The sequence below is a fragment of the Oncorhynchus mykiss genome, chromosome 1, assembly GCF_013265735.2.
Source record: "Oncorhynchus mykiss isolate Arlee chromosome 1, USDA_OmykA_1.1, whole genome shotgun sequence".
NCBI classification, from domain to species: Eukaryota; Metazoa; Chordata; class Actinopteri; order Salmoniformes; family Salmonidae; genus Oncorhynchus; species Oncorhynchus mykiss.
In genome coordinates this window covers 90,241,596-90,255,279 of record NC_048565.1, presented here as the reverse complement: position 1 = coordinate 90,255,279, position 13,684 = coordinate 90,241,596, and the positions used below count along the sequence as shown (strand labels likewise).

The window sequence follows — 13,684 nt, the reverse complement described above, 5'->3', positions numbered from 1 at the left end:
GAAAGAGGGAGATGGACAGAAAGAGGGAGAGAAAGAGGGAGCTGGAGAGAAAGAGGGAGATGGACAGAAAGAGGGAGAGAAAGAGGGAGCTGGAGAGAAAGAGGGAGATGGACAGAAAGAGGGAGATGGACAGAAAGAGGGAGAGAAAGAGGGAGCTGGAGAGAAAGAGGGAGATGGACAGAAAGAGGGAGATGGACAGAAAGAGGGAGAGAAAGAGGGAGATGGAGAGAAAGAGGGAGATGGACAGAAAGAGGGAGATGGAGAGAAAGAGGGAGATGGACAGAAAGAGGGAGATGGACAGAAAGGGGGAGATGGACAGAAAGGGGGAGATGGACAGAAAGGGGGAGATGGAGAGAAAGAGGGAGCTGGAGAGAAAGAGGGAGATGGACAGAAAGAGGGAGATGGACAGAAAGAGGGAGATGGACAGAAAGAGGGAGAGAAAGAGGGAGATGGAGAGAAAGAGGGAGATGGACAGAAAGAGGGAGAGAAAGAGGGAGATGGAGAGAAAGAGGGAGATGGACAGAAAGAGGGAGAGAAAGAGGGAGATGGAGAGAAAGAGGGAGATGGACAGAAAGAGGGAGATGGACAGAAAGAGGGAGAGAAAGAGGGAGATGGACAGAAAGAGGGAGATGGACAGAAAGATGGAGAGAAAGAGGGAAATGGAGAGAAAGGAAGCTGGACAGAAAGAGGGCTGTGCAGCTGGGAGGAGAAAGACAGATGAAGAGAGGGAGGAGAAGTTCAAATAGTTAAAGTTTGTAAAACAAATGATCTTCAGAACCAATTTACTCAATAAATCCAGGAAACCAAGATGTTAAATACATTCCTGCTTGTGGGTGGTGGAAATGGCAGTTTAAGATAACAGGTACATTCCTGCTTGTGGGTGGTGGAAATGGCAGCTTAAGATAACAGGTACATTCCTGCTTGTGGGTGGTGGAAATGGCAGCTTAAGATAACAGGTACATTCCTGCTTGTGGGTGGTGGAAATGGCAGCTTAAGATAACAGGTACATTCCTGCTTGTGGGTGGTGGAAATGGCAGCTTAAGATAACAGGTACATTCCTGCTTGTGGGTGGTGGAAATGGCAGCTTAAGATAACAGGTACATTCCTGCTTGTGGGTGGTGGAAATGGCAGCTTAAGATAACAGGTACATTCCTGCTTGTGGGTGGTGGAAATGGCAGCTTAAGATAACAGGTACATTCCTGCTTGTGGGTGGTGGAAATGGCAGCTTAAGATAACAGGTACATTCCTGCTTGTGGGTGGTGGAAATGGCAGCTTAAGATAACAGGTACATTCCTGCTTGTGGGTGGTGGAAATGGCAGCTTAAGATAACAGGTACATTCCTGCTTGTGGGTGGTGGAAATGGCAGCTTAAGATAACAGGTACATTCCTGCTTGTGGGTGGTGGAAATGGCAGCTTAAGATAACAGGTACATTCTTGTGTTGCAGAATTGAACTTAAGAGGAGTCATGATTCTCAGATCTAAAAGTACAAAGGAAATAGTATTTCTGTCTTATCAAACAGACTACAGTACACTACATACTGAAACATGAAGAACCTACCTGATCAAACAGACACTACATACTGAAATGTGAAGACTCTACTGTCTGTACCTACACACACATTCACAATGGAAAACAAGAAACCTCCAGCTCACAGAGAGATGGGAGAGAGAGAAAGAGAAGAGAGGGAGAGAGAGAGACCTACAGAGAGAGAGAACGAGAAGAGAGGGAGAGAGAGACCTACAGAGAGAGAGAAAGAGAAGAGAGGGAGAGAGAGAGACCTACAGAGAGAGAGAAAGAGAAGAGAGGGAGAGAGAGAGACCTACAGAGAGAGAGAAAGAGAAGAGAGGGAGAGAGAGAGACCTACAGAGAGAGAGAAAGAGAAGAGAGGGAGAGAGAGAGACCTACAGAGAGAGAAAGAGGAGAGAGGGAGAGAGAGAGACCTACAGAGAGAGAGAAAGAGGAGAGAGGGAGAGAGAGAGACCTACAGAGAGAGAGAAAGAGGAGAGAGGGAGAGAGAGAGACCTACAGAGAGAGAGAAAGAGGAGAGAGGGAGAGAGAGAGACCTACAGAGAGAGAAAGAGGAGAGAGGGAGAGAGAGAGACCTACAGAGAGAGAGAAAGAGAAGAGGGAGAGAGAGACCTACAGAGAGAGAGAAAGAGAAGAGAGGGAGAGAGAGAGACCTACAGAGAGAGAGAAAGAGAAGAGAGGGAGAGAGAGAGACCTACAGAGAGAGAGAAAGAGGAGAGAGGGAGAGTGAGAGACCTACAGAGAGAGAGAAAGAGAAGAGAGGGAGAGAGAGAGAGTGGGACCTACAGGGAGAGAGAAAGAGAGGAGAGAGAGAGAGAGAGAGGAACCTACAGAGAGAGAGAAAGAGGAGAGAGAGAAGGAGAGGGAGCGAGAGACCTACAGAGAGAGAGAAAGAGAAGAGAGGGAGAGAGAGGGACCTACAGAGAGAGAGAAAGAGGAGAGAGGAGAGAGAGGGAGAGAGAGACCTACAGAGAGAGAAAGAGGAGAGAGGGAGAGAGAGAGACCTACAGAGAGAGAAAGAGGAGAGAGGGAGAGAGAGACCTACAGAGAGAGAGAAAGAGAAGAGAGGGAGAGAGAGAGACCTACAGAGAGAGAGAAAGAGAAGAGAGGGAGAGAGAGAGACCTACAGAGAGAGAGAAAGAGAAGAGAGGGAGAGAGAGAGACCTACAGAGAGAGAGAAAGAGAAGAGAGGGAGAGAGACCTACAGAGAGAGAGAAAGAGAAGAGAGGGAGAGAGAGAGACCTACAGAGAGAGAGAAAGAGAAGAGAGGGAGAGAGAGAGACCTACAGAGAGAGAGAAAGAGGAGAGAGGGAGAGAGAGAGACCTACAGAGAGAGAGAAAGAGAAGAGAGGGAGAGAGAGAGACCTACAGAGAGAGAGAAAGAGAAGAGAGGGAGAGAGAGAGACCTACAGAGAGAGAAAGAGAAGAGAGGGAGAGAGAGAGACCTACAGAGAGAGAGAAAGAGAAGAGAGGGAGAGAGAGAGACCTACAGAGAGAGAGAAAGAGAAGAGAGGGAGAGAGAGAGACCTACAGAGAGAGAGAAAGAGAAGAGAGGGAGAGAGAGAGACCTACAGAGAGAGAGAAAGAGAAGAGAGGGAGAGAGAGAGACCTACAGAGAGAAAGAGAAGAGAGGGAGAGAGAGAGAGAGACCTACAGAGAGAGAGAAAGAGAAGAGAGGGAGAGAGAGAGACCTACAGAGAGAGAGAAAGAGAAGAGAGGGAGAGAGAGAGAGAGTGGGACCTACAGGGAGAGAGAAAGAGAGGAGAGAGAGAGAGAGGGACCTACAGAGAGAGAGAAAGAGGAGAGAGAGAAGGAGAGGGAGCGAGAGACCTACAGAGAGAGAGAAAGAGAAGAGAGGGAGAGAGAGGGACCTACAGAGAGAGAGAAAGAGGAGAGAGAGAAGGAGAGGGAGAGAGAGGGACCTACAGAGAGAGAAAGAGGAGAGAGAGAAGGAGAGGGAGAGAGAGGGACCTACAGAGAGAGAAAGCGTGACGCAGAGCGAAAGAGTGAGAGAGGGACCTACAGAGAGAAAGAGTGAGAGAGAGACCTACAGAGAGAGAGAAAGAGGAGAGAGGGAGAGTGAGAGACCTACAGAGAGAGAGAAAGAGAAGAGAGGGAGAGAGAGAGAGTGGGACCTACAGGGAGAGAGAAAGAGAGGAGAGAGAGAGAGAGAGAGGAACCTACAGAGAGAGAGAAAGAGGAGAGAGAGAAGGAGAGGGAGCGAGAGACCTACAGAGAGAGAGAAAGAGAAGAGAGGGAGAGAGAGGGACCTACAGAGAGAGAGAAAGAGGAGAGAGGAGAGAGAGGGAGAGAGAGACCTACAGAGAGAGAAAGAGGAGAGAGGGAGAGAGAGAGACCTACAGAGAGAGAAAGAGGAGAGAGGGAGAGAGAGACCTACAGAGAGAGAGAAAGAGAAGAGAGGGAGAGAGAGAGACCTACAGAGAGAGAGAAAGAGAAGAGAGGGAGAGAGAGAGACCTACAGAGAGAGAGAAAGAGAAGAGAGGGAGAGAGAGAGACCTACAGAGAGAGAGAAAGAGAAGAGAGGGAGAGAGACCTACAGAGAGAGAGAAAGAGAAGAGAGGGAGAGAGAGAGACCTACAGAGAGAGAGAAAGAGAAGAGAGGGAGAGAGAGAGACCTACAGAGAGAGAGAAAGAGGAGAGAGGGAGAGAGAGAGACCTACAGAGAGAGAGAAAGAGAAGAGAGGGAGAGAGAGAGACCTACAGAGAGAGAGAAAGAGAAGAGAGGGAGAGAGAGAGACCTACAGAGAGAGAAAGAGAAGAGAGGGAGAGAGAGAGACCTACAGAGAGAGAGAAAGAGAAGAGAGGGAGAGAGAGAGACCTACAGAGAGAGAGAAAGAGAAGAGAGGGAGAGAGAGAGACCTACAGAGAGAGAGAAAGAGAAGAGAGGGAGAGAGAGAGACCTACAGAGAGAGAGAAAGAGAAGAGAGGGAGAGAGAGAGACCTACAGAGAGAAAGAGAAGAGAGGGAGAGAGAGAGAGAGACCTACAGAGAGAGAGAAAGAGAAGAGAGGGAGAGAGAGAGACCTACAGAGAGAGAGAAAGAGAAGAGAGGGAGAGAGAGAGAGAGTGGGACCTACAGGGAGAGAGAAAGAGAGGAGAGAGAGAGAGAGGGACCTACAGAGAGAGAGAAAGAGGAGAGAGAGAAGGAGAGGGAGCGAGAGACCTACAGAGAGAGAGAAAGAGAAGAGAGGGAGAGAGAGGGACCTACAGAGAGAGAGAAAGAGGAGAGAGAGAAGGAGAGGGAGAGAGAGGGACCTACAGAGAGAGAAAGAGGAGAGAGAGAAGGAGAGGGAGAGAGAGGGACCTACAGAGAGAGAAAGCGTGACGCAGAGCGAAAGAGTGAGAGAGGGACCTACAGAGAGAAAGAGTGAGAGAGAGACCTACAGAGAGAGAGAAAGAGGAGAGAGGGAGAGTGAGAGACCTACAGAGAGAGAGAAAGAGAAGAGAGGGAGAGAGAGAGAGTGGGACCTACAGGGAGAGAGAAAGAGAGGAGAGAGAGAGAGAGAGAGGAACCTACAGAGAGAGAGAAAGAGGAGAGAGAGAAGGAGAGGGAGCGAGAGACCTACAGAGAGAGAGAAAGAGAAGAGAGGGAGAGAGAGGGACCTACAGAGAGAGAGAAAGAGGAGAGAGGAGAGAGAGGGAGAGAGAGACCTACAGAGAGAGAAAGAGGAGAGAGGGAGAGAGAGAGACCTACAGAGAGAGAAAGAGGAGAGAGGGAGAGAGAGACCTACAGAGAGAGAGAAAGAGAAGAGAGGGAGAGAGAGAGACCTACAGAGAGAGAGAAAGAGAAGAGAGGGAGAGAGAGAGACCTACAGAGAGAGAGAAAGAGAAGAGAGGGAGAGAGAGAGACCTACAGAGAGAGAGAAAGAGAAGAGAGGGAGAGAGACCTACAGAGAGAGAGAAAGAGAAGAGAGGGAGAGAGAGAGACCTACAGAGAGAGAGAAAGAGAAGAGAGGGAGAGAGAGAGACCTACAGAGAGAGAGAAAGAGGAGAGAGGGAGAGAGAGAGACCTACAGAGAGAGAGAAAGAGAAGAGAGGGAGAGAGAGAGACCTACAGAGAGAGAGAAAGAGAAGAGAGGGAGAGAGAGAGACCTACAGAGAGAGAAAGAGAAGAGAGGGAGAGAGAGAGACCTACAGAGAGAGAGAAAGAGAAGAGAGGGAGAGAGAGAGACCTACAGAGAGAGAGAAAGAGAAGAGAGGGAGAGAGAGAGACCTACAGAGAGAGAGAAAGAGAAGAGAGGGAGAGAGAGAGACCTACAGAGAGAGAGAAAGAGAAGAGAGGGAGAGAGAGAGACCTACAGAGAGAAAGAGAAGAGAGGGAGAGAGAGAGAGAGACCTACAGAGAGAGAGAAAGAGAAGAGAGGGAGAGAGAGAGACCTACAGAGAGAGAGAAAGAGAAGAGAGGGAGAGAGAGAGAGAGTGGGACCTACAGGGAGAGAGAAAGAGAGGAGAGAGAGAGAGAGGGACCTACAGAGAGAGAGAAAGAGGAGAGAGAGAAGGAGAGGGAGCGAGAGACCTACAGAGAGAGAGAAAGAGAAGAGAGGGAGAGAGAGGGACCTACAGAGAGAGAGAAAGAGGAGAGAGAGAAGGAGAGGGAGAGAGAGGGACCTACAGAGAGAGAAAGAGGAGAGAGAGAAGGAGAGGGAGAGAGAGGGACCTACAGAGAGAGAAAGCGTGACGCAGAGCGAAAGAGTGAGAGAGGGACCTACAGAGAGAAAGAGTGAGAGAGAGACCTACAGAGAGAAAGAATGAGAGAGACCAACAGAGAGAAAGAGTGAGAGAGACCTACAGAGAGAAAGAGTGAGAGAGAGACCTACAGAGAGAAAGAGTGAGAGAGAGACCTACAGAGAGAAAGAGTGAGAGAGAGACCTACAGAGAGAAAGAGTGAGAGAGAGACCTACAGAGAGAAAGAGTGAGGGAGAGACCTACAGAGAGAAAGAGTGAGAGAGAGACCTACAGAGAGAAAGAGTGAGAGAGAGACCTACAGAGAGAAAGAGTGAGAGAGAGACCTACAGAGAGAAAGAGTGAGAGAGAGATCTAAAGAGAGAAAGAATGAGAGAGACCAACAGAGAGAGGGACCTACAGAGAGAAAGCGTGAGAGAGGGACCTACAGAGAGAAAGAGTGAGAGAGAGACCTACAGAGAGAGAAAGCGAGACGCAGAGCGAAAGAGTGAGAGAGGGACCTACAGAGAGAAAGAGTGAGAGAGAGACCTACAGAGAGAAAGAATGAGAGAGACCAACAGAGAGAGAGACCTACAGAGAGAAAGCGTGAGAGAGGGACCTACAGAGAGAAAGAGTGAGAGAGAGACCTACAGAGAGAAAGCGTGAGAGAGGGACCTACAGAGAGAAAGAGTGAGAGAGAGACCTACAGAGAGAAAGAGTGAGAGAGAGACCGACAGAGAGAAAGAATGAGAGAGACCAACAGAGAGAGAGAGACCTACAGAGAGAAAGCGTGAGAGAGGGACCTACAGAGAGAAAGAGTGAGAGAGAGACCTACAGAGAGAAAGAGTGAGAGAGAGACCGACAGAGAGAAAGAATGAGAGAGACCAACAGAGAGAGAGAGACCTACAGAGAGAAAGCGTGAGAGAGGGACCTACAGAGAGAAAGCGTGAGAGAGGGACCTACAGAGAGAAAGCGTGAGAGAGGGACCTACAGAGAGAAAGCGTGAGAGAGGGACCTACAGAGAGAAAGCGTGAGAGAGGGATCTACAGAGAGAACGCGTGAGAGAGGGACCTACAGAGAGAAAGCGTGAGAGAGAGAACTACAGAGAGAAAGAGTGAGAGAGGGATCTACAGAGAGAAAGCGTGAGAGAGGGACCTACAGAGAGAAAGCGTGAGAGAGGGACCTACAGAGAGAAAGCGTGAGAGAGGGACCTACAGAGAGAAAGCGTGAGAGAGGGACCTACAGAGAGAGGGACTGCTGCCTCTAAGGTGCTGGGTTGTGTTTGCTTTCCTCTCCTGCCAGAGGATGTTATGAGCCTCTCATCCCAGGCAGAGTCTGTAACGTGTGAATGCCTCAGTCATGCCTGGTCTAAGGCAGGGATTTACAGGCCTTTCATTAAGACCACTGGACAGAGGACAGGAGAACAGAGGAGGAGAGATCCCCCAAGCCTCAAACCAACCCCCATGACCAGTAGCCAAGAGCCCAAGACGGACAGAGGAGAGAGGCTATGTGGGGACGGGGTGGGGGGTGTGTTACTCGTGTCTGATTCACGTTGCCCTGCTTCCTTCCAGCATCCACATCTGGCTCTGTTTATCACCTAGACTTGCCGGCTGGACAGGAGGGCTCCACTACATGTCAGGAGACGAGAGGAGCTGGAGGCTGGACAGGAGGCCAGACAGGAGGCTGGACAGGAGGGCTCCACTACACGTCAGGAGAGATTCTAATCATCAGCCATGACAGATTTTCTACAAGGAGGATGACCGACTCCTCATTCAACACTCATATACAGCATTTGGATTCCCTCCCACAAAGTGGAAAAAGTTACCTGGTCAGTTACCCTTCCAGAAAGACACCACACGTTTATAAATGAGAGGTTACTGTATGTAGAGAGGATTACTATGACAGGTAATGGAGCTGCAAACACTGTAGACTATCGATGAATAAAACACTACAGAAGAATATGTCACAGAGTGGAATCTATTAAAGGTGGGGAGCAGCGGCAGGGATGGACTGCTGCTGTGTTGAGAGAAAGAAAGAAAGAGAGAAAGAGAGAAAGAAAGAAAGAAAGAAAGAAAGAAAAGAAAGAAAGAAAGAAAGAAAGAAAGAAAGAGAGAAAGAAAGAGAGAAAGAAAGAAAGAGAGAAAGAAAGAGAGAAAGAGAGAAAGAAAGAAAGAAAGGAGAGAAATCTGAAGACAGAGAAACAGCTTGAGAGTGAGAGCAGGGGGAACGAGAGAGAGAGACAGAGAGACGGAGGGACAATGAGGCCCATTGATAGTGTGGAGACGGGGCAGGGTACCTCCGGCTGGCCCATGTGCAGTCAGGCAGCCTCAGAGTGCAGCCTCAGTACAGACAGACACACATTGATTACAGTCTGTATTCCAAACGGCAAAAACAGAGAGAGCAGAGCACTGCAGCCCTGTTGAACTTCAACTACAGGATCCCTCTCTCTACACACACACATTAGCCGGCTACCAGCCGGTTACTCAACCCTGCACCTTAGAAGCTGCTGCCCCATATAGACATGGAAACACTGGCCACTTTAATAATGGAACTTTGGTCACTAATTATGTCACATAGAGGCAGTATTCTACTGTATTTTAGTCAAAAAATAACTTAACTCTGTGTGTGTGTGTATTGTTAAATATTACTGCACTGTTGGAGCTATTAACACAAGCAATTCACTACACCCGCTAAATAACATTTGAATTGATTTATCATCACACACACCTCAGGAGTCAACCAGCTGTAGTAGTAGACACATAGGACCCTACTCACAATGCTTTCTAAGCAAGTAGTCAATATATACCAGTATATATATTTTTTGTATTTAACCTTTATTTAAATAGGCAAGTCAGTTAAGAACAAATCCTTATTTTCAATGACAGCCTACCTAGGAACAGTGGGTTAACTGCCTTGTTCGAACAACAGACAGAACAACAGATTGTCAGCTCGGGGATTCGATCTAGCAACCTTTCGGCTACAAGTCCAACGCTCTAACCACTAGGCTACCTGCCACCCCTTATTACTATGAACAACAACATATTATTCATTTCTAACCTGTACTGCACCCTAAAGTCAAAGAATTAACATTAAACAACAACTACTAAACAAACATAGTACTTGTAGATGCTTTTGAGTAGCTTGGGTCCAAGACATGACTAGTCACCTAAAAGCAAGAGCATTACTGCCATCTATGGGCCAGGAGTGGAACTGCAGCCATCTATGGGTCAGTAGTACAACTGTAGCTAAATAAAAACAAGAGCATTTTTACCGCCCTCTATGGGCCAAAAGTAGAACTGTAGCTAAATAAAAAAAAACAAGAGCATTACTGCCATCTATGGGCCAGGAGTGGAACTGCAGCCATCTATGGGCCAGTAGTAGACCTGTAGCTAAATAAAAACAAGAGCATTACTGCCATCTATGGGCCAGGAGTGGAACTGCAACCATCTATGGGCTAGTAGTACATTACTGCCATCTATGGCATCTAACTGTAGCTAAATAGTCTTGTCTCTCCCATTGGGTTGTACCAGTTCAGGGTCATGCCTTTCAGACTAGAAATGTACCTGTGACACATGACAACCAATTCAACCATTCCCTTATATCAGTGTGATCAAAACAGCCTTCAAAACAGTGTTTTAATGAGTTGACATTATTTGTGTTATTGATAGGTAGTGTAATGTAAAGGCAGGTGTCGCCCCCTACTGGACATGTATGTAGGTGCCGATGATAATCACTCAGGTGGCTGTCTATGAGGTGTATGGTGGTGTATGGTCTAGTATGGTTGTCTATGGGGTGTATGGTGGTGTATGGTCTAGTATGGCTGTCTATGAGGTGTATGGTCTAGTATGGCTGTCTATGGGGTGGATGGTCCTACCTGTCTATAGGTATGTGGTGCTACCTGTCTGATGGTGTGTAATGGGGGTGGTCCTACCTGTCTGTAGGTACAGATGATTATCTCTCTGAGGTGGTAATGCATGGGGGTCATGGTCTCGCTAACTGAGTCCAGAGCCATGTCCACCTCCCTCTTCATCTGGTGGCCGTCCGGCAGTAGTCTGACTAGCTGCATCACCACCTGGGGACAGACAGAACACACACACTGACTGTCAGACAGGACAGAATATACACACTGACTGTCAGACAGGACAGAATACACACACAGACTGACTGTCAGACAGGACATAGTACACACACAGACTGACTGTCAGACAGGACATAATACACACACAGACTGACTGTCAGACAGGACAGAATACACACACGGACTGTCAGACAGGACAGAATACACACACGGACTGTCAGACAGGACAGAATACACACACACACTGACTGTCAGACAGGACATAATACACACAGACTGACTGTCTGACAGGACATAATACACACACAGACTGACTGTCAGACAGGACAGAATACACACACTGACTGCCAGACAGGACAGAATACACACACGGACTGCCAGACAGGACAGAATACACACACGGACTGTCAGACAGGACAGAATACACACACGGACTGCCAGACAGGACAGAATACACACACTGACTGTCAGGCAGGACAGAATACACACACGGACTGCCAGACAGGACAGAATACACACACGGACTGTCAGACAGGACAGAATACACACACTGACTGTCAGACAGGACAGAATACACACACAGACTGTCAGACAGGACAGAATACACACACGGACTGTCAGACAGGACAGAATACACACACAGACTGACTGTCAGACAGGACAGAATACACACACACTGACTGTCAGACAGGACATAATACACACACTGACTGTCAGACAGGACAGAATACACACACACACACTGACTGTCAGACAGGACAGAATACACACACACACACGGACTGTCAGACAGGACATAATACACACACACACACACTGACTGTCAGACAGGACAGAATACACACACAGACTGACTGTCAGACAGGACATAATACACACACAGACTGACTGTCAGACAGGACATAATACACACACTGACTGTCAGACAGGACATAATACACACACAGACTGACTGTCAGACAGGACATAATACACACACAGACTGACTGTCAGACAGGACATAATACACACAGACTGACTGTCAGACAGGACATAATACACACACACTGACTGTCAGACAGGACAGAATGCACACACAGACTGACTGTCAGACAGGACAGAATACACACACAGACTGACTGTCAGACAGGACAGAATACACACACACTGACTGTCAGACAGGACAGAATACACACACACACACTGACTGTCAGACAGGACAGAATACACACACACACACTGACTGTCAGACAGGACAGAATACACACACAGACTGACTGTCAGACAGGACATAATACACACACAGACTGACTGTCAGACAGGACATAATACACACACTGACTGTCAGACAGGGCAGAATACACACACTGACTGTCAGACAGGACAGAATACACACACTGACTGTCAGACAGGACAGAATACACACACACTGACTGTCAGACAGGACAGAATACACACACACTGACTGTCAGACAGGACAGAATACACACACACTGACTGTCAGACAGGACCTCAGCACCTCAGAACACCCCCTGGACAGGACACTAGTCTATCTCCTCAGTACACCCCCTGGACAGGACACTAGTCTATCTCCTCAGTACACCCCCTGGACAGGACACTAGTCTATCACCTCAGTACCCCCTGGACAGGACACTAGTCTATCACCTCAGTACCCCCTGGACAGGACACTAGTCTATCACCTCAGTACCCCCTGGACAGGACACTAGTCTATCACCTCAGTACACCCCCCTGGACAGGACACGTCTATCACCTCAGTACACCCCCTGGACAGGACACTAGTCTATCACCTCAGTACAACCCCTGGACAGGACACTAGTCTATCACCTCAGTACCCCCTGGACAGGACACTAGTCTTTCTCCTCAGTACATCCCCTGGACAGGACACTAGTCTATCACCTCAGTACACCCCCTGGACAGGACACTAGTCTATCACCTCAGTACCCCCTGGACAGGACACTAGTCTATCACCTCAGTACACCCCCTGGACAGGACACTAGTCTATCACCTCAGTACACCCCCTGGACAGGACACTAGTCTATCGCAGGGCCTTACCCCTGGACAGGACACTAGTCTATCACCTCAGTACACCCCCTGGACAGGACACTAGTCTATCACCTCAGTACCCCCTGGACAGGACACTAGTCTATCACCTCAGTACACCCCTTGGACAGGACACTAGTCTATCACCTCAGTACCCCCTGGACAGGACACTAGTCTATCACCTCAGTACACCCCCTGGACAGGACACTAGTCTATCGCAGGGCCTTACCCCTGGACAGGACACTAGTCTATCTCCTCAGTACACCCCCTGGTCAGGACACTAGTCTATCACCTCAGTACCCCCTGGACAGGACACTAGTCTATCTCCTCAGTACACCCCCTGGACAGGACACTAGTCTATCACCTCAGTACACCCCCTGGACAGGACACTAGTCTATCGCAGGGCCTTACCCCTGGACAGGACACTAGTCTATCTCCTCAGTACACCCCCTGGTCAGGACACTAGTCTATCACCTCAGTACCCCCTGGACAGGACACTAGTCTATCACCTCAGTACACCCCCTGGACAGGACACTAGTCTATCGCAGGGCCTTACCCCTGGACAGGACACTAGTCTATCACCTCAGTACACCCCCTGGACAGCACACTAGTCTATCGCAGGGCCTTACCCATGGACAGGACACTAGTCTATCACCTCAGTACACCCCCTGGACAGGACACTAGTCTATCGCAGGGCCTTACCCCTGGACAGGACACTAGTCTATCTCCTCAGTACACCCCCTGGACAGGACACTAGTCTATCACAGGGCCTTACCCCTGGACAGGAGACTAGTCTATCACCTCAGTACCCCCTGGGCAGGACACTAGTCTATCACATCAGTGACAAGCAGAGATGTATCATGTCCCATTTTTACAGACCTTGGTGTGACTTTGTCAGCCAGACTATTCCAGACCAGAGGAGAATCCTGTCTGTTAGGTGGTTGCTAGACCACTACAGCTCTAACACTGAGCTGTAGCACTATAGTCTCTGCTATGTGGTCAATCTAAAAACTCGTATGTTTCATTCAAACCCTCTTTTGGTAAAAGTCTCTTATGATTGCTACTCACCTTGAATTCTCCCTTTGTGTACTTGGCATCAGGAACACTGACAATCTCATCGTCACCAAACTCAGGAAAGCCCTATGGCAGAAACAAACCAACAGTGGATGAACATGGCTGTTTTAATACTGGTTTAACAGTTCTGGTAACATCTTCAATGTGTTTATTACACAGCAAATAAAAGTGAAAAGGGACTATTCCTGGAATATAGGTTGGTATTCCAGTATAGACTCTTACAGTGAGAAGTGTAGTCTTACATTGAAGTGCCAGACAGTGAGAAGTGTAGTCTAACAGTGA

General features: G+C 48.5%; 1 protein-coding gene across 4 annotated transcripts in view; it reads right to left on the bottom strand.

Annotated features, from left to right (window-relative positions):
- LOC110518596 (paladin) overlaps positions 1-13,684 on the bottom strand; it is a 160,550-nt gene that overhangs the window by 62,530 nt on the left and 84,336 nt on the right. For all 4 annotated transcript variants that reach the window (XR_005053304.1, XR_005053303.1, XM_036988516.1 and 1 more), the window contains exons 17-18: positions 13,397-13,468; positions 10,142-10,282 (exon numbers count right to left, since the gene is read on the bottom strand). Coding sequence is in view for 2 of the 4 variants with exons in the window: in XM_036988516.1 (XP_036844411.1) it covers positions 10,142-10,282; positions 13,397-13,468 (213 nt within the window). In the remaining 2 variants the exon portion in view is untranslated. The remainder of the gene's footprint in view (positions 1-10,141; positions 10,283-13,396; positions 13,469-13,684) is intronic.